Source organism: Erpetoichthys calabaricus, chromosome 3 (genome assembly GCF_900747795.2).
Source record: "Erpetoichthys calabaricus chromosome 3, fErpCal1.3, whole genome shotgun sequence".
NCBI classification, from domain to species: Eukaryota; Metazoa; Chordata; class Cladistia; order Polypteriformes; family Polypteridae; genus Erpetoichthys; species Erpetoichthys calabaricus.
In genome coordinates, this window is record NC_041396.2 from 280,599,311 (window position 1) to 280,626,284 (window position 26,974).

At 43.5% G+C, this 26,974-nt stretch overlaps 1 protein-coding gene across 1 annotated transcript; it reads right to left on the bottom strand.

The window, feature by feature from the left end:
- Positions 1-26,974, bottom strand: LOC114647616 (cornifelin homolog). Its single transcript, XM_028796226.2, has 4 exons — positions 26,881-26,974; positions 14,228-14,374; positions 2,721-2,872; positions 1-258 (listed from the first exon to the last, which is right to left on the bottom strand). Exons 2-4 carry the CDS (start codon positions 14,340-14,342, stop codon positions 97-99), a joined length of 429 nt encoding a protein of 142 aa, XP_028652059.1. The 5' UTR covers positions 14,343-14,374; positions 26,881-26,974; the 3' UTR covers positions 1-96.

Below are 26,974 nucleotides of genomic sequence, written 5' to 3' on the forward strand. Positions count from 1 at the left end.
TAATGGACCAAGATATTTATTTAATTTTAACAGAGAATTCATACTGTTCATTTCATCTCAATGCCTCTTCTGAAAGTTCAGACTCCTCAACATCTGCTAATGTGGCACGCTGGGATACAATCCGGGAGCCATCATTGGGGGCACACTTTGTGCAGTGATGACGAGGGGCTTCTTCTGGTGTTTTAACTCACGGGCCATTTGGCACCAGGAGCAGGTGTTACAGCAGACCACGACACAGCAGTCACCACAAATGGAGCCCTGCAGAGTATAAAAAGACAAAGGGGCTGATTGAAGAGCCTGAAACATCCAAACCTGTGTAAGACATCAAGTCCTGTTATTGCTTATAGAGCACTGCCTTACACTAGACTGGCATATAATGCAGAGTTTATACCATGTGTGGGTGTGTGCTGCAATGGACTGGCACCTTATTCACTGTTTGTTCCATACAGGAAAATGCCCTACAGTTTGCCAGCCACCTGCCAAGAGTAGGGTTTATATGTGAATGTGGCCTATGATGAGCTGGTAACTCGTCCAGAATTGGTTTTTATGTAGGACTGTCTGCTACAACTGACTGGCACTTCACCCTGTTTTAATGTCATAAATGAGTATACCCTAACATACAGTGCTTGTAAAAAGTATTTACCCCTTTCATAATTTTCACATTTTATTTTTATACAACATTGAATCTGTGTGGATTTCATTTGTCTTTTTTGACAACAGATTAACAGAAAGATAATTTAATATCAAAGAGATCTCTGCCAAGTGGTCTAAATTAATTAAAAATGTAAAATACCAAATAATTGATCTCATAAGTATTCACCTCCTTCAGGTCAGAATGCAGTTGATGCCCTGGTCTGATGCCCTGGTCACCCTTGGGTCTGAGCACACAGGTCTCTATCAGCTTTGCACATCTGGACATGGCAGTTTTTTCCAGTCTCCTTTGCAAAACCTCTCTCGCTCTGACAGGTTGTATGGGAATCTCAACTGAACAGTCTGCCCACAAATTTTCAGTCGGATTGAAATCTGGACTCTGACTTGACCACCCCAGGACATTCACATTGTTGTTTTGAAGTCATTCCTGTACAGCTTTGGCTTTGTGCTTGGCGTCATTGTCTTGCTGGTAAAATAAATCTTTTCCCAAGGTGCAGGTTTCTCGCAGACTGCATTAAGTTTCACTCCAAGATTTTCTCAAAATTTGCTACATTCATTTTATCCTCACAAGCCTTTCAGAGCCTGCTGCAGAGAAGCATCCACACAACCTGACGCTGCCACCACTATACTGGGAATGGTGCATTTTTGATAATGTGTGATGTTCAAATATGCCATTTTTCTAGCTGACTTCAGAGTCTCTTGTGTTCCTTCTGGCAAACTCTAGCTGAGATGAGCATGGTTTTTAATGGTGGCTTTCTTTGTGCCACTCCCCCTTAAAGCTGCAGCATTTGAAAGAACTGCTGTTGTGTGCATAGTCTCTCCACTCTCATCCGCTGTAGCTATTAACTCCTTCAGAGTTCTCAAAGGTCTCTTGATGGCCTCCCTCTCTACACTAGTCTTCTTCTTGCATGATCTCTGTTTTTGTGGATGGCCTGCTCTAGGCAGATTTCCAGCTATTCCGTACTCTTTCCATTTTTCATGACTGACTTAACTGGACTCTAAAGGATATTCAGTGACTTGGATATTTTCTCAAGTCCATCCTATGACCTGTACTTTTTAATCCCCTTCCCAAAGAGTTGCTTGGAGTTTTCTTTTGTCTTCATTGTGTATGTTAGATGACCATATTGACTCACCACAAGCTGAACCTTCCATATTCGGGTGCATTTATACTACACTCAATTGAAAACCCATACAGGTGGTCTCCATTGAGCTAATTCTGGGACTTCTAAAGCCAACTGACTGCACCATTGAGGATATAGGGGTGTCATAATAAAAGACAGTGAATACTTATGAGATCAAGTAGTTTGTGCTTTTAATTTGTAATTAATAAGCAGAGAGCTGCTTTCACTTGGGCATTAAAGAGTCTTTTCATGTTGTTGTTTTGTCATGATGTTGTCATGTGTTAAAAATGTCCAATTATATCCATTTATGACTCAATGTTGTATAACAGTAAAACAAAAACTTTCATGGTGGTGAATAATTTTTATGGGCACTGTAGACTGGCAGGTTTAGTTTCTGGAGCACGTGTGCCCAACAATGGACTGGCAAGTCATCCAGGGTTGGTTCCATGTGTGAGCATGCCCTGTCTTAGCCTGGCTTCCCACCCAAAGTTAGTTCCATGTGTGAGTGTGTTAAAAAAGAACTGGGGAGGGTCCCCATCCAGGGTTAATTCTGTGCATGAACATGCTGTAGAATAGGCCTTCATCCAGTCCTGAATTGGTTACATGAGTAAGTGTGCCCTCTAATGAACTGGGAATTCATTCATGCTTGAGGGTGCCCAGCAATAAACTGGTACTCCATCCAGGACGGAATGTGCTCTACATTGAGGTGAAGCCCCATCCAGAATTGATTCCGATGGCTGAATGCACCCTTCAGTGACTCACATCCTGTTCAAAATGACTGCCTGGATAAGCAACAAGTCCACATGATGATAAAATTGTATTGGATAAGATCAGAATTTGGATGTTAAGCGACAGTAATAAACAAGCATTACAAATCCTCAGCCTTAAGTGTTGGGAGGCTAAAAAGGACGCTATAAGACAATCTATTTGTGAATTTTCTCTACAAACCTGTATATGGAATCGCTCCCTCATGGTACTACGAATAGAGAGGGAAATTGGATGGATACCAGAATAATCAAGAAGTGGGAGGCACAGACATTCCCCAAATTCGCTGGCTGTCTTGCACATGAAGCAGGGAAAACACCAGAAGGCACAGCAACCTGGAGATACCAAAACAAAAAAACAAGAGAAAAAGAAAATACATTTTAGACCTTCTGAAATCTGACATAATAGCTTCTGGAGTTTCCATAGAAGAACTTATCATAAAAATAGTAAGGATGTTTATTTAGGAGAAAAAAAATCCCTTGTCATATTAATTGGCCACAGAAGAGTTTGCTATAAGGTAGATAGATAGATACTTTATTAATTCATCCATCCATTTTCCAACCCACTGAATCCGAACGCAGGGTCACAGGGGTCTGCTGGAGCCAATCCCAGCCAACACAGGGCAGGAACCAATCCCGGGCAGGGTGCCAACCCACTGCAGGACACACACAAACACACACCAAGCGCACACTATGGCCAATTTAGAATCGCCAATCGACCTAACCTGCATGTCTTTGGACTGCGGGAGGAAACCGGAGCGCCGGAGGAGACCCACGCAGACACGGGGAGAACATGCAAACTCCACGCAGGAAGGACCTGGGAAGCGAACCCAGGTCTCCTAACTGCAAGGCAGCAGCGCTACCACTGCACCACCGTGCTGCTTACTTTATTAATCCCAAGGGGAAATTCACATACTCCAGCAACAGCATACTGATACAAAAAACAATATTAAATTAAAGAGTAATAAAAATGCAGGTAAAAACAGACAATAACTTTGTATGATGTTAACGTTTACCCCCCCGGGTGGAATTGAAGAGTTGCATAGTTTGGGGGAGGAACGATCTCCTCAGACTGTCAGTGGAGCAGGACAGTGACAGCAGTCTGTCACTGAAGCTGCTCTTCTGTCTGGAGATGACACTGTTTAGTGGATGCAGTGGATTCTCCATGATTGACAGGAGCCTGCTGAGCGCCCGTCGCTCTGCCACAGATGTCAAACTGTCCAGTTCCGTGCCTACAATAGAGCCTGCCTTCCTCACCAGTTTGTCCAGGTGTGAGGTGTCCTTCTTCTTAATGCTGCCTCCCCAGCACACCACCGCGTAGAAGAGGGCGCTCGCCGCAACCGTCTGTTAGCTAATTGCAGATGTTGAAGGACGCCAGCCTTCTAAGGAAGTATAACCGGCTGTCATGGAGCAAAACCCTCTGCACTGCCACATTAACTATGAAGAGGTGTTTAGTGAGCCCATCCATTTGACTCCACATCTATCAAAAAGCACCAACTATTTCACCTGGTGCTCCCAGCGTATCTCTTGGGCCAGATTCTCAAACCAAGAAATATAACTGGACCAGACATTTTCAATGGCCAGTAAGCAGCAGGTAATGACACATTTTAAACCAAGACACAAATGAATATATTATAAAACAAGTAATGTTTGTTCATTGTTTCCATTTTAAATTTGGTCATGTCTGACATGGGCACATCAAAAAGGTGCATAAAAAAAACAATAAAGAGCTATAACTGAACAGAATCTGAGGTAGTAGCGATACTTGTTTTTCCACTTTGGAAATGTATTTATTTATTTATTTACTTTGCCCCCTGCTGTCTTTACGAGCCCACCCCGGGGCGCGTCTCTGTCGCTTGCGTTGTGAAGGGAGTGGCTGAATGCATGGTTTGGGGATACGGACAGATCACCTGTTTGCTTACTGCTCCTCCTGCTGTGCTGCGTGTTCTGCTTCTCGCACTGTGTGTTGATCATTTCAAAGCCTGTACAGTAACTGTCCTCAATTTGCTCACTTACCCCCCCCCTCCAAGCTCACCATCCACCAACCAAAAACCCCCAGGTGTTGTGAAGGGGGAGTTGGGGGGGGGGATGAATGCACACTAAATAGATGCAGGCTGATTATTACTTTCCTTATTTTCTGAATTTCCACATAGGTTATTATTGTTCTCTTGTGCATCCTTTTTTGCCTTCTTTTCTCTCCATCGCTTTCGTGTCTCTTTTCAACGCGCTGCTCTTTCTTCTTCGCTTAGTCATTCACATGCCATTTAGAACGTAGTGCTGGGAGGTATACCGGTTAATAGCAAAAACCATTTTTTGTTTTTGTTATGATATGGATATTTGTTATTCCGCAATACCGGTTTGAATAGCCTAAACAACGTTCGGAACATGGTGCAGTGGAAAACTGTTTAAGGGGGGACTTTTTTCACAGCTACACTGCTAAACACGCATGCAACCGAGTACATGTGTTAGTGGAGGTATTGAGTGGTGAAAATGGACAGAGAACATTCTGAAACTGAAGCTGTAGCAGATGATAAAGTTGAACGTGATGACACAGAAGAACTTTTGCTGAAAAAAGGAGCCGTGTCTGTTGTCTGGAGATACTTTGGTTTTAAAAGGTCAGATGTAGACCAAACAAACTATTTACTGCAAATGCTGTTGAGCTAAAGTTGTCGCCGGAGGCAGCATCACGAGCAATTTGCTGCACCACCTTAGCCGCAAACATGCTTTGGTGTACCATGAATGTATGGAACTAAGATTGGCACCCTCCGTGTCCTCAGGTAAAACTGAAAAAGCTAGAGGACACTTGAGTCAGACGCATTGGCCAAAGGTACTGCCTAAAACAAAAAAAGCAAGCGGTGGATCGAGATAACCAACGCCATTACAAACCATATAGCTAATGTGTCAGTGGACAGAGACTGATAACATTAACAGAAAGTGTAGTTGGTTTACAAACAATTTTTACTATTTATTCCTTTTCTAAGACATGTTCAGTACAATACAACTTTTGACAAACACCTCTGGATATTTTACTAAGTCTAAATGCATCTTTGGAAGGTTGAAGATATGTTGTCAAAATTATAGTTTAAGTTGTTTGCCAAATTTGTTCAATAAAAAGGTTCTATATTTTGACTGCAACTGTCATGCAATGTAATTAGTGCCACCCCCTTGAAAACTATCACTTTATGGGGTCATGTAAACCTGTACTAATACGTGTGTGCACATTAAAATGTTTTCTTGACAATGTACAATTCTCATGACAGTGGAATAGGTTATCCTTAGTCAGTAATTGCAGTGGAAAATGTGGTTAACATCCACTCATGCATGGGAAAAAAAATACCGTCGAATACCGTGAAACCGAGATAATTTACAAAAATACCGTGATATAGAATTTTGGTCATACCACCCAGCACTACTAGAATGTATAACATTTTAAGAGCTGGGAGCACATGAAGTGTGTCTGCCAAAAGCATCCCAACAACTGCGAGATTAGATTGTCCGTGAACTTGTTTTAAATTGTTTGTAAGTAGGGCGTGACGTGCAAAAGTCACCGTCTCACAGGTCTTGCTTCCTAAGGTTGTAATGTCTAGTCTCGTGTGACATCAAAGTGTCTCTCCAAGATGATCATGTCTCAACCCAAGATTTTTTATATAATATATAAATTTATTTATTTATAAAGCACTTTAAAAACAACACCAGGGCTGAGCAAAGTGCTGTACAATAAAACCTAACATATAAGACACACAGTAACCAAAGGGTAAAAAAAACAGAAACACATAAGAGCTGAAGAAAATCATAATAAAAAAGTACACAAGATAGTCAACATCTCACACCCAGGGAGTTAAAGTGTGTTTATAAATAAGATTTAAAGACAGCAAGTGAAGGAGCCGGCCTAACGCACAATGGCAAATCGTTCCAGTGTTTTGGAGCTGCAACTGAAAAAGCTGATCACCTCTAAGTTTGCATCATGTCTAAGGAACAAGTAATTAAAATTTTTTTTAAAAATACAACATTTTGCTCACCTTTAACTCAGGCACATCTCCAACTGCATAACATCAAAAAATTGCACAGTATTAACAATAATATTTGTTTCCCTTTTGAAATATGACCCAGGCACATCACAAAGTCCCTAACAAAAAAAGAACAATCAGTGCTATCAACGCTATCATTGTGCAAACCCATAACAAGAGATTACAGTGACTAACACATGAATCCAACATCTGCTGCACACCGAGGGTTTTAAATCACCACAGGTGTGATTAGTAGTGCCCCTTTTTGTAAAGAGAAAGGTGGCGGTATGCATACATCAAGTTTGGATTAAGTTTGAGGGTTTGTGAAAGTATATAGAGGCTGGGAGTCCTAGTGCTACTTGTTTTGTTAATTTGGTGAAAACGCGTAACTTTGTAGTTCATTTTCGTAGAAGAGTCTAAAAAAGGAACATAGGGTCACCCTAGGATCCTACCACGGCACAACAGCCCTGCTGCAGCCTCAGTACCATTTAATGAGATGACGACTAAGAGAATATGATCAATGTGAATTTTGTTGCATCTCAAACCAAACGTAAACTTTGCCAACATGGCAAGCCAAATGCAAAAGCTCACGAGCGCTTATTTTGTAACTTTGTGAAGCAAATTCAACAAACTATTCCTTTCACATCAAATCTTGTAAATAACAGGTCCTATCTTACTCTGCTGATTTCTACAGGAACAGGAACCAGTGCTGAATATGGGCTATTGTGAAGTCAAGTTGCCAGAATTCAGTTAACGCTCAAGCCTCTATTTGATGGACAAGATTGCAAGACTGCTCAGTCTTTCTTGGCACGTCACTGATGGTAAGTCATTTATCAATCAACTTCATTTCATTCAAATGGCCAGAGTGACTGACGACATGCAAAGTGTATGCAGTGCAATGCATAAATCTGAGGAAAATCTCTGAGGCTTCATTCTGTGTAAGGGGTCTGTTCATCTTTAACAGTGACACAGCATGTCTTGTTCAGGTAATTCAGCTGACACTGTCAAATCACTTGATATTGTTACTGATGGTCCCTTTATACAAAAGCAATACATCTAAGCCCAGGCAGTCCTGGGACTCCACCAGCTCAAGGACTGGGACAAATGTTCCTATTTTCTCACCCTGTTGGCACCCCTGTAGAGGAATATACATTATGTAACATAGACAAATGTTAGCAATTATTAATAATAAAATGAACATATCTAACATTTCATTTTAGTGTTCATTTTTATTAATCATCAATGTTTGGTAAATGCCTCTCTTGGTGGCAATCCACGAACCTGGTGGTGGAAACCCAAGGTTCGAGAGGCCATCAAGCTGAAGAAAGAGTCCTTTCGGGTCTAGTTGACTAGTGGGACTCCAGAGGCAGCTGAGGGGTACAGTCGGGCCAAGCTTGTGGAGGCATCGGCTGTTGCAGAGGCAACAATTCGGGCATGGGAGGAGTTTGGGGAAGCCATGGAAAACGACTTTCAGTCGGCACCAAGAAGGTTCTGGTAAACCATCAGGCGCATCAGGAGGGGAAAGCGGTGCTCCACCAACACTGTGTACGGTGGAGATGGGGCCCTGTTGACTTCAACTACAGACGTCATTGACCGGTGGAAGGGATACTTCGAGGATCTTCTCAATCCCACCAACATGTCTTCATTAGAGGAAGCAGAGCTGGAGGACTCCTGGTGGGGGGGGAGGGCTTGGGCCCATCCATAACAGGGGCCAAGGTCGCGGAGGTAGTTTAAAAGCTCTGAGGTGGCAGGGCCCCTGGGGTGGACAAGATTCACCCTGGGTTCCTCAAGGCTCTGGATGTTGTGGGGCTGTCCTGGTTGACACGTCTCTGCAACATCGCATGGACATCGGGGGCAGTACCTCTGGATTGGCAAACTGGGGTGGTGGTCCCTCTTTTTAAGAAGGGTGACTGGAGGATATGCTCCAACTATAGGGGGATCACACTCCTCAGCCTCCCTGGTGAGGTCTATTCAGGGGTGCTGGAGAAGAGAGTTCGGTCGATGGTTGAATCTCGGATTCAAGAGGAACAATGCGGATTCCATCCTAGCCGTGGAACACTGAACCAGCTCTACACCTTGGCCAGGATCCTGGAGGGGGCATGGGAGTTTGCCCAACCAGTCCACATGTGTTTTGTGGATTTGGAGAAGGCATTCGACCATGTCCCTCGAAGCATCCTGTGGGGTGTGTTCCAAGAGTACAGGGTACAAGGCTCGTTGTTATGAACCATTCAGTCCCTGTACAGAAGGAGCAGGAGCTTGGTCCACATTGCCGGTAATAAGTCGGACTTGTTTTCTGTTGAGGCTGGACTCCACCAGGGCTGCCCTTTGTCACAGATTCTGTTCATAAGTTATATGGACAGAATTTCTAGGTGCAGCCAAGGGGCGGAGAGGGTCTTGTTCAGTGACCTCAGAATCTCGTCTCTGCTATTTGCGGATGACGTGGTTCTGTTGGCTTCATCGGACAGTGACCTCCAGCTCTTACTGGAGCGGTTCACAGCCGAGTGTGAAGCAGCGGGGATGAGAGTCAGCACCTCTAAATCCGAGGCCATGGTTCTCAGCCAGAAAAGGGTGGAATGCTCTCTATGGGTTGGGAACACATTACTGCCACAAGTAGAGGAGTTCAAGTATCTCGGGGTCTTGTTCACGAGTGAGGGAAGAATGGAGCGGGAGGTTGACAGACAGATCGGTGCGGAATCTGCAGTAATGCAGGCTCTGCAACGGTCCGTCGTGGTGAAGAGAGAGCTGAGCAAAAAGGCGAGGCTGTTGATTTACCAGTCGATCTACGTTCCTACCCTCACCTATGGCCACGAGCTTTGGGTAGTGACCGAAAGAGCAAGATCGCGGATACAAGCGGCCGAAATGAGTTTTCTCCGCAGGGTGGCTGGACTTTCCCTTAGAGATAGTATGGTGCTGAGGTGTCACCCGTTGCATGGCTGCACTCGGGTCCTAATCTGGGATCCTGAGTTGGTTTGTCATTTGGTGGGTGCGACAATGCACTGTATCAGTGTGTGCTCCTAACCTCTCCTCTCTTTTACTGTATAGAAGAAAAATTAAAAGAGACAGACCCACACAAACAATTTATAATAAAATCTGCAAAGATAATATTTTTGGTGTTAAAAAGATACCCCCTTTAGTTGACCTTAGTATGAGTTCAGTACTTAACAATTTCTAAACAAAAATTTCAATTCCTGGATGTAGAAATAGAATAAAAGTTCAGAAGAAAGGAAAACTTGAGAGCCCTTGGCCTGGAGATACAGTCATATGAAAAAGTTTGGGAACCTCTCTCAGCCTGCATACTAATTGACTCTCCTTTCAACAAAAAAGATAACAGTGGTATGTCTTTCATTTCCTAGGAACATCTGAGTACTGGGGTGTTTTCTGAACAAAGTTGTTTAGTGAAGCAGTATTTAGTTGTATGAAATTAAATCAAATGTGAAAAAATGGCTGTGCAAAAATGTGGGTCCCATTGTAATTTTGCTGATTTGAATGCATGTAACTGCTCAATACTGATTACTGGCAACACCAAATTGGTTGGATTAGCTCGTTAAGCCTTGAGCTTCATAGACAGGTGTGTCCAATCATGAGAAAAGGTATTTCCATCCATCCATCCATTTTCCAACCCGCTGAATCCGAACACAGGGTCACGGGGGTCTGCTGGAGCCAATCCCAGCCAACACGGGGCACAAGGCAGGGAACCAATCCTGGGCAGGGTGCCAACCCACCGCAGGGAAAAGGTATTTAAGGTGGTCAATTGCAAGTTGTGCTTCCCTTTGACTCTCCTCTGAAGTGTGACAGCATGGGATCCTCAAAGCAACTCTCAAAAGATCTGAAAACAAAGATTGTTCAGTCTCATGGTTTAGGGGAAGGCTACAAAAAGCTATCTGAGGTTTAAACTGTCAGTTTCAACTGTAAGGAATGTAATCAGGAAATGGAAGGCCACAGGCACAGTTGCTGTTAAACCAGGTCTGGCAGGCCAAGAAAAATACAGGAGCGGCATATGTGCAGGATTGTGAGAATGGTTACAGACAACCCACAGATCACCTCCAAAGTCCTGCAAGAACATCTTGCTGCAGATGGTGTATCTGTACATCGTTCTACAATTCAGTGCAATTTGCACAAAAAACATCTGTATGGCAGGGTGATGAGAAAGAAGCCCTTTCTGCACTCACGCCACAAACAGAGTCGCTTGTTGTATGCAAATGCTCATTTAGACAAGCCAGATTCATTTTGGAACAAAGTGCTTTGGACTGATGAGACAAAGTTGAGTTATTTGGTCAGAACAAAAAGTGCTTTGCATGGCGGAAGAAGAACACCGCATTCCAAGAAAAACACCTGCTACCTACTGTCAAATTTGGTGGAGGTTCCATCATGCTGTGGGGCTGAGTGGCTAGTTCAGGGACTGGAGCCCTTGTTAAAGTTGAGGGTTGGATGAATTCAACCCAATATCAACAAATTCTTCAGGATAATGTTCAAGTATCAGTCACAAAGTTGAAGTTTCGCAGGGGTTGGATATTCCAACAAGACAATGACACAGTCCCCTGACTTGAATATCATTGAAAATCTATGGGATGATTTGAAGCAGGATGTCCATGTTCGGCAGCCATCAAATTTAACTGAACTGGAGAGATTTTGTATGGAAGAATGGTCAAAAATACCCCATCCAGAATCCAGACACTAATCAAATGCTATAGGAGGTGTCTAGAGGCTGTTAGATTTGCAAAAGAAGGCTCAACTAAGTATTGATGTAATATCTCTGTTGCGGTGCCCAAATTTATGCACCTGTCTAATTTTGTTATGATGCATATTGCATATTTTCTGTTAATCCAATAAACGTAATGTCACTGCTGAAATACTGCTGTTTCCATAAGGCATGTCATATATTAAAAGGAAGTTGCTACTTTGAAAGCTCAGCCAATGATAAACAAAAATCCAAAGAATTAAGAGGGGCTCCCAAACTTTTCCATATGACTGTATCTTGTGATATTTTTTCACATATACAGGTGTATCAATAGTCTGCCATAGTTAAACTTATGCTGTGATTAACTGGTCAGCCTTTATCCAAAATCATGCTGGGTGCAAACTGTTAGACCCAAGATCTTGCTCTGCACTTGCTTTATATTAAAGGGGGAGCCTTGACCAGCGCATACAATATTTTGGGGGGCTTTGGCTTAAAATGTTTGGGAGCCACTCGTCTAGCCAACCTTGAGGGGTAGTGATGTTTTAAAAAACTGACTGCCTCTCCTGTGGCTGATCCTCATTTAATTTAAGCCACTCAGGGTAATATCAGCTGGTCACTCTTCTTTTACCTGGGGAAAAGAAAGGCACTATATAAATGAAATATTTTATTATCTTTTGCTTTTGGGTGCCTACCAGCAGTACCTGGGCCAGAGCATCTAGAACGCCTACATGGTATACTCTTTTATAGAAACATTCTTAATCCCTTTCCATACATGGTTCACCCTATATCATGGGTGTTGAACTCTGGTCCTGGTGGGCCGCAGTGGTTGCAGGTTTCATTCCTGCCATCTTCTTCATTAGTGACCAGTTTTTGTTGCTAATTAACTTATTTTGTCTTAGTTTTAATAAACTTGACTCAACTCCCTTAGTTATCTATTCTTCCTTAATTAGCAGCCAAACAATAATGAGACACAAAACAAGGTGCCACATGACCAGCTCATCTGTGCCCATCACACAATATCTGAAAATAAAGAAAGGTGAAGGTCTCAGTAATGTTGATCTCTCAGGATATTCTTAGAAAAAACAGAAAAATCAACAGTTTTGGAAATGTCTGCTATGGCAGAATGAGAGCAGCAACAAGCCATGGAATTAAGTAACGGCTTTAATTAACAGCAAGAATTGGCTTCTCATTAAGAGACTGGTTGGAGTGAAATTGGTTGGAGTTTGAAACCCCAGTTTAGCTGATCATCTGTCTGCTCGTTTTACATCTCATTTCTGTTTGGCTGTCATTTAATGAAGAAAGGAATAAATTCAGAGGACCGAATCCTTAACAACAAGGCTATTAAAATGAAGGGAAGAGAAGTTAATTAGCAGTGAAAACTGGTCACTGATTAGGAAAACGGTTAGAATGAAAACCTGTAGCCACAGCGGCCCTCCAGGCCTGGAGTTCGACACCCCTGCCTTATACCATTCACTCCATTCTCCAAAATGTATCTCATTGTGAATCCTTTAAAAAGTGAAGTCACGGCAAAGAAGCATTTTACACAGCTGGTTGCCTTTCCCAAGATTTCTTCCATTTTTTTCCTTACAAGGGTTTTTGTTTTTGGGAGTTTTTTCTTGTCTTCTTAGGGAGTGAAGGCTGCGGGAGCTGTCAAAAAACAGGGCCTGTTAAAGCCCACTGAGGCATTCTTTGTGTGATTGTGGGCGATAGAAGAAATAAATTGCCGTTGTTGTTATTCTGTGCTTCAAATTGTTTTCTTAGTTAATCCAACAGGCATACATTTGGGGTTTAGAAGGAAAGCAGAACACCTGGTGTAATGTAATATTACATCCATCATACAGGTTGATATATCTCTACAAATATATAATATTTAAATGCATAGAGGTTGACAAGCCAGATATTTACTTTGGCACATTCATGACCCTACTAGAACAGATCAGAAATTTTGTTAAGTGCTGTTCTATGGTATGTCATTTAAGGTAGTGGGGAGTGAAGGTTCACTTGCACCCCTGCTGAGTGTGAAGCTGCTGCTTTGATACTCTGTTACGTCAAAAGCAGAGTTTATGAGCCTCACGTTTTAGAAGCATGAGCACCTCCGTCCTTTCCCATAGAAATATCCTGGGGGGAATACAGGCAGCCAAGATGAAAAGCCAGGGATGAAATGGAGGAAGGCGGCTGAGATGAAAGGACATAAACAGACCTCCATGAGTTGAAGAGGTGTGCTAGGGACTGGATAAACTGATGCTTGCAGAAGCATGCTGTGTCTCCCTGCTACTCCTTTCATGCAGACCGCCATGCTGTTGTCTCTGTCTTGCTGTCTCTTTCCGCCTTTCCATCCTAGGGCTATACCTGGCAACGTCGGACCAGAAGCCAATGAACATGCTAGGACAGAGAGCCACCTGGTAGCCTAAGCAAGATCAACTGATTATTATCCAGGTTGTGTTATTTAACCAATGCTCATTTCACTTTGCTTGTATTTTAAGTATAACTAAAAATCTTCAAGTGAATCTATGAATTAAAGTGTAACTTTCTCTTCTGCCTCTTCTGTTATTGTATCTAATTGCTGGGTTTACAGATGTAAAAGAAATATGGAGATGCTAAACTACAGCAGCCGTCAACTCTGACAATGGTCAGGCCGGTAACAGTAAATGTATAAAGGATATTAGATTAGATTGGGGTATTCTGTTCAGGTCTACATAATAAGGAGTCTGAAAGGGAAAGCAAGGTCATCCTAGGAGCCTACCACAACAAAACCCCTTGAGAAGACCTTATGGGCACAGGGAGAATTGGCATTTTCTGAACACGCAGTGACCAGGCCGGGATCTAAATACAGATCTCTGGAGATTAGAGGCAGCAGCACAAACCACTGAGCCACCATGTCACTCCAGAGAGCTGAGCTAATTTCCCCTTTCTCTCACAGGTTTCTTCTTTCCGCACACAGAGCATCAGACAGCACACATGGCACTAGACCACACAAATCTGAGATAAGTGGAGACACAGACTTACAGATGCCCATGTCTTCGCAGCAGTCAAAGAGTCCAGAGTTCCATCTGTTTGGTTTTTGGTTGACCACAGCTAATGCTGTTCCGGGCTGAATGGTGACAACGGGCTGAACAGCCATGGTTGAGGATGGATGATCACTGACAGAAGATGCTAATAAAACACAAAGAAACACAAAGCTCAAGAGTAAAACAAACTGAATATTGAGCATTACACAGGAGGGTGGCGTCTTATGAAATGGAAGGGCAGAAATGTTCAACAAAAAACTGCTTTTAGTTGATGGTATGTGAAGGAATGATGATCAGACTGCCAACTGATCTATAATTCTGTAGGCTGGGGGACCTCCAAAGTACTAGGACAACACAAAGGTGATAATTTGCAAAGGTGGAAATAAAATAAAACAGACAATCCTCCATTTACAGCAGGGGTCCTCAATCACAGCCCTGGAGGGCCGCAGTGTCTGCAGATTTTTGATCTAACCCGGTTGCTTAATTAGAAAGCAATCCTTGTCAATTATTTAATTTCATGGCTTGTTAGTTCTTTAACTCTGCTATGTCAGGTCATTCTCATCTCCTAGATTTTCTTCCCCTTTCTAAGGATATCATCCAAATGATTTGAAGTCTAAAATGGATGAGTAATTCTCAGTCCTTCACTTTTTTCTCTTCACTTTCCTTCCAAGTATTTATTTAAACCCAATAGTGTGTGATAAATCCACACAGGTGGAAATGGTAACAAGCTAAATGGAGAAATGCTGGTTTCTTTTGTCATTTGCATCTTATTGCTAATTAGGAGCCATTAAAAACCAAGAATACAGCTGTTTAAGACTAAAATAAGCAATAAGGGTTCAAAATCTTAATGAGTGAGACGACTAAAGTGAAGCAAAAGTGTTACTTGAGCACTAAGGGCTTCCTATTAAGCAATTGGATTGGAGCAAAAACCTGCAGCCCTCCAGGACTGTGACTGAGGACCCCTGATTTACAGATTCACCTAATGGATAGAATGTAAGTAACGCCATTAGGCTTTTACAGTCGGGCACCATTTTTGTCTTGCTTTAACATCTCCATGGTAACAGGCTAAGTAGGGACGCTGTCTCCAGAAGGGGTGTGGCTATGGGTGGGTGTGACTGAGCAGTGCCCACCTAAATGGGCTGTCTATCCACCTTACGAATAATCAGAAAATATTCACTTTTAATTTAATCCCTATTCGGATAGGACATATATCTGTAAAGTCTTGGTTACAACCCAACGTCAGTAATTTTTACAATGCATTTGTAAAGGATAAGATACGTCTGGAAAACCTACATAAAGGAAGAAGTGTCTGGTATGGTTCACCTCAAAACAGCTGCACATGTTGTAGCTACACAGCTATTGCTACTCCTCAGAGCCTGAAGTGCTCTCTAAATGGCACTTTATAGTTTTTTAATGGGTTGTATGGTTCAATTATGCTATTTCTTCACAAAGCACCATTTCAGTCTGGGAAGGTTCTCTGCATATAAAGTTTGTTCTTTGTGTTTTGAAAAAATCCCTAATATGTAGGAAAAAAATGAAATCTTTAATGTATGGTAGGCTACCTAGCAGGACAAAACAGATTAAGCAAAACTTGGACTTAGCCTGTGTTATTGCAGGGAGCAAGAGTTTTTTTAAAATTATGACGCATTGGTATTTCACAGATCTGTTACCATCTATTCAAAGCCTTTTATAGATCTAAATAAAAGGTTCTTTCCGGAATTTTCATGCGGCTGGGTCTTTTGGGACCCAAAAATGCTACCCCAATGGCATTGCTCTGAAAATAAACCACTCTGGCACCTTTATTATTAGAAGTATGGGCCAATACGCACCGGAATAGCATAACGGCCTTATGCCATTTCAGAGGCCGGGTACATTTTTGCGTACCAGCACCTCTCGCTCTGCCTCAGCCCTGCAACCAGGTCCATCAGCATGCTGGAAACATGAAGCCCTTTGCAGTCTTCAATGTACTATGTGAATTTCCCATTGGGATTAATAAAGTATCTATCTATCTATCTATCTATCTATCTATCTATCTATCTATCTATCTATCTATCTATCTATCTATCTATCTATCTATCTATCTATCTATCTATCTATCTATCTATCTATCTATCTATCTATCTATCTATCTATCTATCTATCTATCTATCTATCTAACACACTCAAAACTCCAAGGGGTCCCACCCCCGTCGGATTAAATTGTATAAAATATACAACACATTACGAGGAGGACCAAGAGGCCCACAAAGACAGGGAGTAACAGCAAATATTGGTGTTCATTTCAAGCTCCCCTCCTATCCATAACAAGAAAAAATCAAGAAAATAAACGTGTTTATTAAAGTCTTTAATGATTTACTTATTAATTGATTAAAACAACACAACAGGTCTTGTGGGTTGTTTACCTAACGAAGCCACAAGCACAGGTCCTCTGATAAGAATTATATGATTGGGGCTCCTTCGTCCACAAACACATCTGGTTTTGATGGATGCGGTAAGAATCTGTTTGAAGTGGTTCAGTGTGGATCACACAGAGCATGGACAAGTTCTTTGACTGCCTTCGTTTTTGTCCACCTTTAAAATCCTTGGGGAAATGCCATTTTCACAGAAAATGATGGAATTTTACTGACATGCTGATTCACATGGGAATAGGTTATGTTTTGTGGATTTTTTATAGAAGGTGAAAGAGTTCATAATCTTTACCATCCAAAAAAAGTTACTGACATGTCAATTTGGACTGGACTAAAATTAAAGAGGTCCCCCAGTAATAATAACTTAGCCCAACTCCAAATAGGGCTTAAGCTTGGCATTCATTCACCCTCCCTACAAATTCAAATTCCAACCTTAGGATGGCATTCTAGTAACTTCATAGATCTCCCACAGTAAGCCTTAGGCTCTTCTGGGGAGTTCCTTTCTTCTTTATTTCACCTTATATAATTTCTTAGCTTTCAGATATCCTTATGGTGTTGAAACGTCCAATTCCTGGTTCAGCTTCAACTTTCAGACAGGTGGCCTCACAATTTCCTTGGGGTCAGAGTCACAATATCGTATGGCACCCCTGGAGCAAATGCAGGTGAAGGAACTCGCTCAAGGGACCAGCAGAGTAGGATCCCCTTTGGCATAATGGTCAGAGACACCACTCCACCCATATCCCTGGACATTAAAAAAAAAAAAAAAAAAATATATATATATATATATAGGGCAGCACGGTGGCACAGTGGGTAGCGCTGCTGCCTTGCAGTTGGGAGATCTGGGGACCTGGGTTCGCTTCCCGGGTCCTCCCTGCGTGGAGTTTGCATGTTCTCCCTGTGTCTGCGTGGGTTTCCTCCGGGCGCTCCGGTTTCCTCCCACAGTCCAAAGACATGCAGGTTAGGTGGATTGGCGATTCTAAATTGGCCCTAGTGTGTGCTTGGTGTGTGGGTGTGTTTGTGTGTGTCCTGCGGTGGGTTGGCACCCTGCCCAGGACTGGTTCCTGCCTCGTGCCCTGTGTTGGCTGGGATTGGCTCCAGCAGACCCCCGTGACCCTGTGTTCGGATTCAGCGGGTTGGACAATGGATGGATGGATATATATAATGGCCTCCAGCCTGTCCTTTGCCAGTCCTGGATCTCATCATAAACAGCCATACCAAGAGGGACTAATACCTCTGGAGGGCACTGTCCAGTCTGAGGGAAAACTGATATATTCATGTTTGTCACATTAGTAATAGACTTCAGCCACAGGCTTAACTGTAGAGTCATGTGAAAAAGTAAGTACACCCCATGGAAACGGTTGCCCTTTTCATCATATTGGAACAGTCAAACAGTAGATCTTCATGTAAAAAGTGCCTATAAATATAAGGGCAACATACTTGCATAAAAATACAAGGAAAAATTCCCTTTTTAATTATTCATTCAACAAAAATATCAAAACATGTAACAGTCTCACCAGGGGGCAACTCCAGAGTGGTAGAGAGTCCAGCCCCTCTCAAGGAGATTGGTTCCAGAGTCCACGCTGTGCATCGAGGTGAGCCCGACTATATCTAGCCGGAACCGCTCGACCTCGGAGGGAAAACTCCGTCCAAAGTTTTTATTCTTCATGGTAGGTTTTCTGAACCACTCTTTGTCTTGTCCCTCACCTAGGACCAGTTTGCCTTGGGTGACCCTACCATGCCTTGGGTGACCCTACCAGAGGTGGAACCTGTTCATTGGGGTTCACCCCAGTAGACGAGAGGGTAGCCTCCCTCCGTCTTCGGGTGGGGGGATGGGTCCCAACTGTTGTTTGCGCGTATGTACAGAACAGCAGTCTGGAGTACCCACCCTTTTTGGAGTCCCTAGAGGGGGTGCTAGAGGGCATACCTTCTGGGGACTCCCTCGTTCTGCTTGGAGACTTCAATGCTCACGTGGGCAATGACAGTGAGACCTGGAAGGATGTGATTGGGAGGAATGGCCCCCCTGATCTGAACCCAAGCTGTGTTTTGTTATTGGACTTCTGTGTTCGTCACAGATTGTCTATAACAAGCATCATGTTCAAGCATAGGGGTGTTCATATGTGCACTTGGCACCAGGACACCCTAGGCCTCAGTTCGATGATTGACTTTGTGGTCGTGTCGTTGGACTTGCGGCCACATGTCTTGGACACTTGGGTGAAGAGAGGGGTGGAGCTGTCAACTGATCACCACCTGGTGGTGAGTTGGCTTCGATGGTGGGGGAGGATGCCAGTCAGGCCTGGTAGGGCCAAACGTATTGTGAGGGTCTTCTAGGAACATCTGGCAGAGTCCCCTGTCAGAAGTAGCTTCAACTCCCACTTCCAGCAGAACTTTGATCATGTCCCGAGGGAGGTGGGGGACATTAAGTCCAAATGGGCCATGTTCTGTGCCTCTATTGTTGAGGCAACTGACCAGAGCTGTGGCTGTAAGGTGTTCGGTGCCTGTCGTGGCGGCAATCGCCGAACCCGTTGGTGGACACCGACGGTGAGGGATGCTGTCAACCTGAAGAAGGAGTCCTATAGGACCTTTTTGTCCTGTGGGACTCCGGAGGCAGCTAATAGGTACCGGCAGGCCAAGCGGAATGCGGCTTCGGTGGTTGCTGAGGCAAAAACTCGGGCATTGGAGAAGTCTGGGGAGGCCATAGAGAACGACTTTCGGACGGCTTCGAGGAGATTCTGGTCCACCATCCAGCGTCTCAGGAGAGGGAAGCAGTGCAGTGTCAACACTGTATATGGTGGTGATGGTGCGCTGCTCACCTCGACTCGTGAAGTTGTGGGTCGGTGGGGGGAGTACTTCGAAGACCTCCTCAATCCCACTAACATGCCTTCCAATGAGGAAGCAGAGCCTGGGGACTCGGAGGTGGGCCCCCCATCTCTGGGACAGAGGTCACCGAGGCGGTCAAAAAACTCCTTGGTGGCAGGGCCCCGGGGGTGGATGAGATACGCCCGGAGTTCCTCAAGGCTCTGGATGTTGTAGGGCTGTCTTGGTTGACACGTCTCTGCAACATTGCATGGACATCGGGGACAGTGCCTCTGGATTGGCAGACCAGGGTGATGGTGCCCCTCTTTAAGAAAGGGGACCGGAGGATGTGTTCCAACTACAGAGGGATCACACTCCTCTGCCTCCCTGGAAAAGTCTTTTCGGGGGTCCTGGAGAGGAGGGTCCATCAGACAGTCAAACCTCGGATTCAGGATGAACAGTGTGGTTTTCATCCTAGTCGTGGAACAGTGGACCAGCTCTACACCCTTGGCAGGGTCCTGGAGGGTGCATGGAAGTTTGCCCAACCAGTCTACATGTGATGTGTGGACCTGGAAAAGGCATTCGACCGTGTCCCTCGGGGAATCCTGTGGGGGGTGCTCCGGGAGTATGGGGTACCGGACCCCCTGATAAGGGCTGTTCGGTCCATGTACAACCGGTGTCAGAGCTTGGTCCGCATTGCCGGAAGTAAGTCGAACCCGTTTCCAGTGAGAGTTGGACTCCGCCAGGGCTGCCCTTTATCACAGATTCTGTTCATAACTTTTATGGACAGAATTTCTAGGCACAGCCAGGGTGTTAAGGGGGTCCGGTTTGGTGGGCTCAGGATTGGATCACTGCTTTTTGCAGATGATGTTGTCCTGTTTGCTTCATCAGGCTGTGATCATCAGTTCTCCCTGGATCAGTTCGCAGCTGAGTGTGAAGTGGCTGGGATGGGAATCAGCACCTCCAAATCCAAGACCATGGTCCTCAGCCGGAAAAGGTTGGAGTGCCCTCTCAGGATTGGGAGCGAGATCCTGCCCCAAGTGGAGGAATTCAAGTATCTCAGGGTCTTGTTCACGAGTGAGGCAAGAATGGAGCGGGAGATCGGCAGGCGGGGCGGTGCGGTGTCCGCAGTGATGTGGACTCTGCATCAGTCAGTCGTGGTGTAAAAGGAGCTGAGCTGAAAGGCAAAGCTGTCAATTTACCAGTCGATCTATGTTCCTACCCTCACCTATGGTCATGAGCTGTGGGTAGTGACCGAAAGAACGAGATCGCGAATACAAGTGGCTGAAATGAGTTTCCTCCGCAGGGTGTCTGGGCTTTCCCTTAAAGATAGGGTGAGAAGCTCAGTCATCCGGGAGGAGCTCAGAGTAGAGCCGCTGCTCCTCCGCATCGAGAGGAGTCAGATGAGGTGGCTCGGGCATCTGATCAGGATGCCTCCTGGACACCTCCCTGGGAAGACCCAGGACATGCTGGAGGGACTATGTCTCTCGGCTGGCCTGGGAACGCCTCGGGATTCTCCCGGAAGAGCTAGTAGAAGTGGCCAGGGAGAAGGAAGTCTGGGCATCTCTGCTCAAGCTGCTGCCCCCATGACCTGATCTCGGATAAGTGGAAGAGGATGGATGGATGGATGTAACAGTCTACTAGAGAAGAAGAAAGTCCATCCTTGGCCTCAGAAACTGGCACTGCACCCTTTGGCAAAAATGACTTCTTGTAGGTGTTTTGCGTAACTGCCCACCAGTTTCTGGCACTCCATCAAAATTTCTTCAGTTGCATGTTATTTGTGGGCTTTCTTGCATGAACTGCCCATTTTAAATTCCCCCTCAACATTTTGATTGGATTCAAATTAAAACTTCAACTAGTCCAGTCCATAACCCTCCATTTTTCTTTCTGAACATTTCCCTGGTGGATTGGCTAGGGTGTTTCAGATTGTAATGGTATTAAAACGTCCAATTCCTAGTTCAACTTCAACTTTCAGACAGGTGGCCTCACATTCTCCTTAAGCACACTTTGATATGATGCAGAACTCCCAGAGGATTCCATGACTGCACGCTGCTCAGACTCTGAAGCAGCAAAGCAGCCAAAAACTGTAACATTTCCAGCACCTTGCTTCACAGCTGGTCTGAGGTTCTTCTTCTGAAATGACGTCTTTGGTTTGTACCTAATATGTCTATTGTTACTGTTGAGAACCAACTCTGTCTTGGATTCATATGTCCAGAGCTCCATGTCCCAGAAGTCCTGGTCTTTGTTTACATGTTCAGTCACAGACTGGAGTCCTACTTTAATGTTCTTTTTGTGCAGCAAAGGCTTTTTCCTGGTAAACCTCACATGCAGGTCAAATTTGTGCAATGACATTCTGATTGTAGACTCATGCACTTTGACAACATCTTTTGTAAGAGTTACCTAGAAATCCCACAATAAAATTTTGGACTTCTATGAAACGTCTTATAGTACCAAATGGTCAGCTCTTGGGCTAAACTTGCAGGGCCAGTCTGGCCAAATTAGCAGTCATTTGAACGTGTATGCCTCTTGTAGATGATTTTCCTTACAGCGCAATGATTGATTTCCAGTTATTTGGCGATATTTTTAAATCCCTATCGCCAGACTCTTGCCATCAACAACCTTCTTTCTGAGGGCCTTGGAGAGCTCTTTTAATCTTGGCATGATGACACCACACATGTCAATATCAAAGAGAACACCAGACCCTCAATATCTGCTGTTTCAATAAGACAGGGTCCACCTTCAACTCACTAAGGAAGTTCTAATCTGTGGCAACTGATCCTGAACATCTGATTCCAATTTGCTGGATCTGAAGTGGTCATAAATGTAGAGCTGGACTTACCTTTTCCATGTGTCAAATCTGCATTTTTAAAAATTTGACAATGAGAAGGAATCCGCCATGTCAATTTTATGTGCCGTTTGTTCAAGTATATCACGTGTATCAGTTTGCACTGTTTTCAGATATGTTGAAAAAGATAACAATTTCCATGGGGTGCACTTACTTTTCCACATGACTGGCTAACAAGGCAGGCGCAGCCTATGATGCCATCTGTCAGTCTCCTCTTCCTGTAGGTTTTAGGATATTACTGTTAAAGACAGGGTTGTTGTCCTGGCTCAAGTTAATCTCTTGTGTATTTAATGCTTTTCTTGTTATTTAGAAATAATTCTATACTAATTTGCTCTCAAAAGAGCTATAGAAAATGCAATACCTGACAATATTTTTGTGAATTAGCGCTCAAAACAAGCTGTAACTACTGCATAATGAAAGTGAAATGGTCAAGAGGGGTCTGTTATCGCCTCTTCTAGCAGCGGTGTACATTCTGATTCTGAGACGTCCCATGCAGGCTCAGTTCAGGTTTTTTCGTTGTGTTGTGTCCTGCCAGGTAGCCCACTACACAATAAAGAATTCAGTTTTGTCCACATATAAGCCCCAAGAACCAATCTTTCACGTGAAGATCTATTTATTTATTTGGATTCATAACAGTTTCCATAAATTGGCATGAGTAGACGATAATAAATCCCAGTGGGTTGCTGATTTTAAAATGACTCTTCTTGCATTCCACAACACAGGCTAATTTTAGATTTTGTCAATCTGTTAGTGTTCTGCAGCTCACCATACATTAAAGATTTCTGTTTTGTCCACATTTTAGGGAACCTTTCCAAGCCCAAATAATCAATTTCACATGCAAAGAAGCCTTCCCAGAATGAAATGGCTCTTTGTTTAAGATTCTATGAGGAACCACACTAACCCAGTAAAGAGCCATTAAACAATCGTTATTTGTACAAGGGTAGTGGGACTCAAATAGATTGAGCCCATTGTGAAGAAGAGACAATGTCCCAGTCAGATGCCTGAATATCTAAAAGGTCAGCATTGAATGCAGACTGTGAATTTGGGTTTGCATCCCATTAGCCTGGCGACTGAGTGAAGAGAGCCCATTTGCATGCTGGGACTGCAATAATTATTAAGTGTTTTCTTCTTTAACTACCTGGGCTGCCTGTCTATGACAGGTTGAAATCTAAGTAATCAACACAGACCTCAGCGTTAATTTTTGCAGTGTACCATTGTCTCTGTTATATGCCATTTGGCATGGGATTTGTAAAAGCTGAGTTAATGTTTGCCATCAATTAGAATGACAAATGCAATGCATTTTATTACTAAAAATGTTTGTGATGCGCCATCTGTTGGAGTTCCAACTGCAATGCATTTTAGCACTAAAGATGTTTGTGATGCGCTATCTGTTAGAATGGCAAATGCAATGCATTTTATTACTAAAAATGTTTGTGATGCGCCATCTGTTGGAGTGCCAACTGCAATGCATTTTAGCACTAAAGATGTTTCGGATGTGCCATCTGTTAGAATAACAAATGCAATTCATTTTATTACGAAAGATGTTTGTGATGTGCCATCCGTTGGAATGGCAAATGAAATGCATTTTAGTACTAAAGTTGTTTATAATGTGCCATCAGCTAGAATGACAAATGCAATGCATTTTAGTTTAAAAAATGTTTGTGATGCTCCATCTTCTGGACTGACAAATGTAATGCATTTTAGAATCAGAAATGTTTATGATGCTGCATTTGTTGCAATGACAAATGCAATGCATTTTATTACTAAAGATGTTTGTGATGTGCCATCTACTGGAATGACAAATGCAATGCATTTTAGTACTAAAGATATTAGTGATGCGCCATCTGCTGGAATGACAAATGCAATGCATTTTATTACTGAAAATGTTTGTGACGTGCCGCCGTCTGTTGGAATGTCAGAGACAGAGCAACTGGGCAGACAAACAGACACACAGATGCTTATCTTTTATTAATGTGCATGAGTAACTCTTTTCCCTGCCATGAAGGGAGGTGATTTTGAAGATAACACTCAATCATTCAATCGATTGTAAAAAAACAAATTGATTCATGTCAGGGATAATTAATTTTTTAGCAAGGGTTAAAATAAAACATGTCAAAGCACGAGGTGTTCGTCTGTCTATGGAGATAGACGACGCAAATCTCAGCATAAGAAATAAAGTTGGCTATTGTGGTGTAGTTCATCAGAAATTGTTTTACTTGTTAGTTTCAAGTGGAATTGAAAAGTGCATAAGGTTTGTGATAGCGATACTGCAACAATCACCTTTTTTTGCAGAAATGCGACATGTGACAATTGTTATGTTTAAATGTAAGTTGTTTTTAAAATTAATTCTTTCAAGCGATTTTTGAACGAGCCACCCCTGTGATTCTCACCATCTATGCCACTTGACAGGAAACAAGTAAAGCCATTTGTCCGCGAAACGGCCAGCTGGAGCGTTGAGTAGAAATTTCGGCTTAGGGGAGAGGAGTTTGAGAGGCTTATTTCGGAACAAAGCCGTTTTATTAAGTTAATGTTATGGATCGAATTTCAGAAAATGTAATTAAAGAAGGGGGGCGCAGTGGTAGCGCTGCTGCCTCGCAGTTAGGAGACCTGGGTTCGCTTCCCGGGTCCTCCCTGCGTGGAGTTTGCATGTTCTCCCCGTGTCTGCGTGGGTTTCCTCTGGGTGATCTGGTTTCCTCCCACAGTCCAAAGACATGCCGGTTAGGTGGATTGGCGATTCTAAATTGGCCCTAGTGTGTGCTTGGTGTGTGGGTGTGTTTGTGTGTGTCCTGCGGTGGGTTGGCACCCTGCCCGGGATTGGTTCCTGCCTTGTGCCCTTTGTTAGCTGGGATTGGCTCCAGCAGACCCCCGTGACCCTGTGTTCGGATTCAGCGGGTTGGAAAATGGATGGAAATGGTAATTAAAGAAACAGAATGATACCTTTGCTAAAAAGTATTCTCAATTTTTGTGGAATTTTACTTAATTTACTTAACTGAGTTAGAGTTGCATCTACTGCAGACATTCGTGCCTAACAGCTTAACGGAACCCTTAAAGCGGATAAAGAAGGTTCATATATTAGGAGGACGACGACTACATACCTGTGGTACTGTGGTGTTACCTTCATTAAAACGACAGCATGACCTAAATACAGAAAAATGTGAAGAACCGGCCACTAATTTAACTTTGGTTTACATCGGAATACCCGCACCTAACGTCTGTCCTCTTACACTCAAATAAGGTTCAGTGACGGCAGTTGGTTGTGCGGTCCTGACTGAACCCTTGCTTGACAAAGAACAGTTTCATTCTGTGACGTTTCTTTACATATGGGTTCTATGAGGGCTTTTGTCATCCTGATTCTTCCATTCCTGCTGACTTTGCTGTGTTGTTCATCATTTATTTTTTTTAAAACTGAGCAATTCGTTGTTCATTTCCTATATGCATTTGAGTGATCCGAAGCGTTTCGTCGTGTAATGTCTGATTTTGAACTGCGCTGTTTTTCTTTTTGAATTCGATTTTTATGTTTAATAAACTGCGGTGGGCTGGCGCCTTGCCCGGGGTTTGTTTCCTGCCTTGCGCCCTGTGTTGGCTGGGATTGGCTCCGGCAGACCCCCGTGACCCATATAGCGGGTTGGATAATGGATGGATGGATAGATGTTTAATAAATTGTTTTGCTTTGTTGTGCTATAAATGAGGTTTGATAAAATGAATACGTATAACTATTGACAAGTGCTGGAAAGACGCCATATAAATAAAACGTGTTATTGTTAATTTTCTAAAGCACTTAATCCACAGTCCGGAGTCGCGCTGGAGCCTATCCCAGCTAGCATACGCCGCTAGGCAGTAACAAACCCCGGACAGGGTGGCAGCCCATCGCTGGGCGAACATCCACACACCAAACACACAACAGGACCAATTTAGGCCAGTGCATCCAAACTGCATGTCATTAGACTGTGGAAGGAAACCATGTGTACACGGGGAGAACATCCAAACTCCAACGAAGTGGGGACCAGGGACGTGAACGCCGATCTTCTTACCGCGAAGCAACAACGCCACCAATGCAATACCAAAAAAACAAAACAAAAAAAGCAGCATTATATTCATATAGCGCTTTTCCCATGCTCAAGATGATGATGGTGATGATAATTACTTATGAATGTTTAGAAATTACATACATTTTATTTATCCGGCCACCCCCCCAGCCCCCCCCGACTCACCCTTACGAGAAAACCCCCGCATATGACATGTCGTTCCACTCGTCTTGTTGTTTAGTTATGCAAGACGTCGAGATTTTTTGGGTTCCCCACTATTTTTGGTTCTCAAGATCCGAAAAATTCCTCATTTCTTTCGTGCATGGAATCAGACCCTATTATGAGTAAACCAATAGGTGTCTTCAGCAAAAATGATCAGAAGGACTTATACAGTATATTGGAATAATAATGATAAAATAGTGATAATACATTTTATCTGTTCAGTGACTTTCCTTTGCGCTTTACAGACATCTACATATTTAATAAATCACAGACAGGTATTTAAATAAGTAAAAAGCAGCGTGTTTTCAGATGATGTGTATAATAGTTGGCGCTCACAACCCGCTCCCTCAGCACGTACCTGCGCTTCTCGACGCCTGCTCCTAAGTTACCGCACTGCGCCGGCCGGGATGCTTTTATAGCGACATTTGTCGGCACCTATTTTTAGATCACAA

Bases quoted from the DNA above. Each gene is read 5' to 3' on its own strand.
- LOC114647616 (XM_028796226.2), bottom strand. From the start codon at position 14,342: ATGGCTGTTCAGCCCGTTGTCACCATTCAGCCCGGAACAGCATTAGCT. The intron at 2,873-14,227 runs GTAAGTCTGTGT...TGGTATCTCCAG, and splicing joins CTGCGAAGACATGGGCATCT to GTTGCTGTGCCTTCTGGTGT. The intron at 259-2,720 runs GTTTGTAGAGAA...TATACTCTGCAG, and splicing joins GGGAGCGATTCCATATACAG to GGCTCCATTTGTGGTGACTG.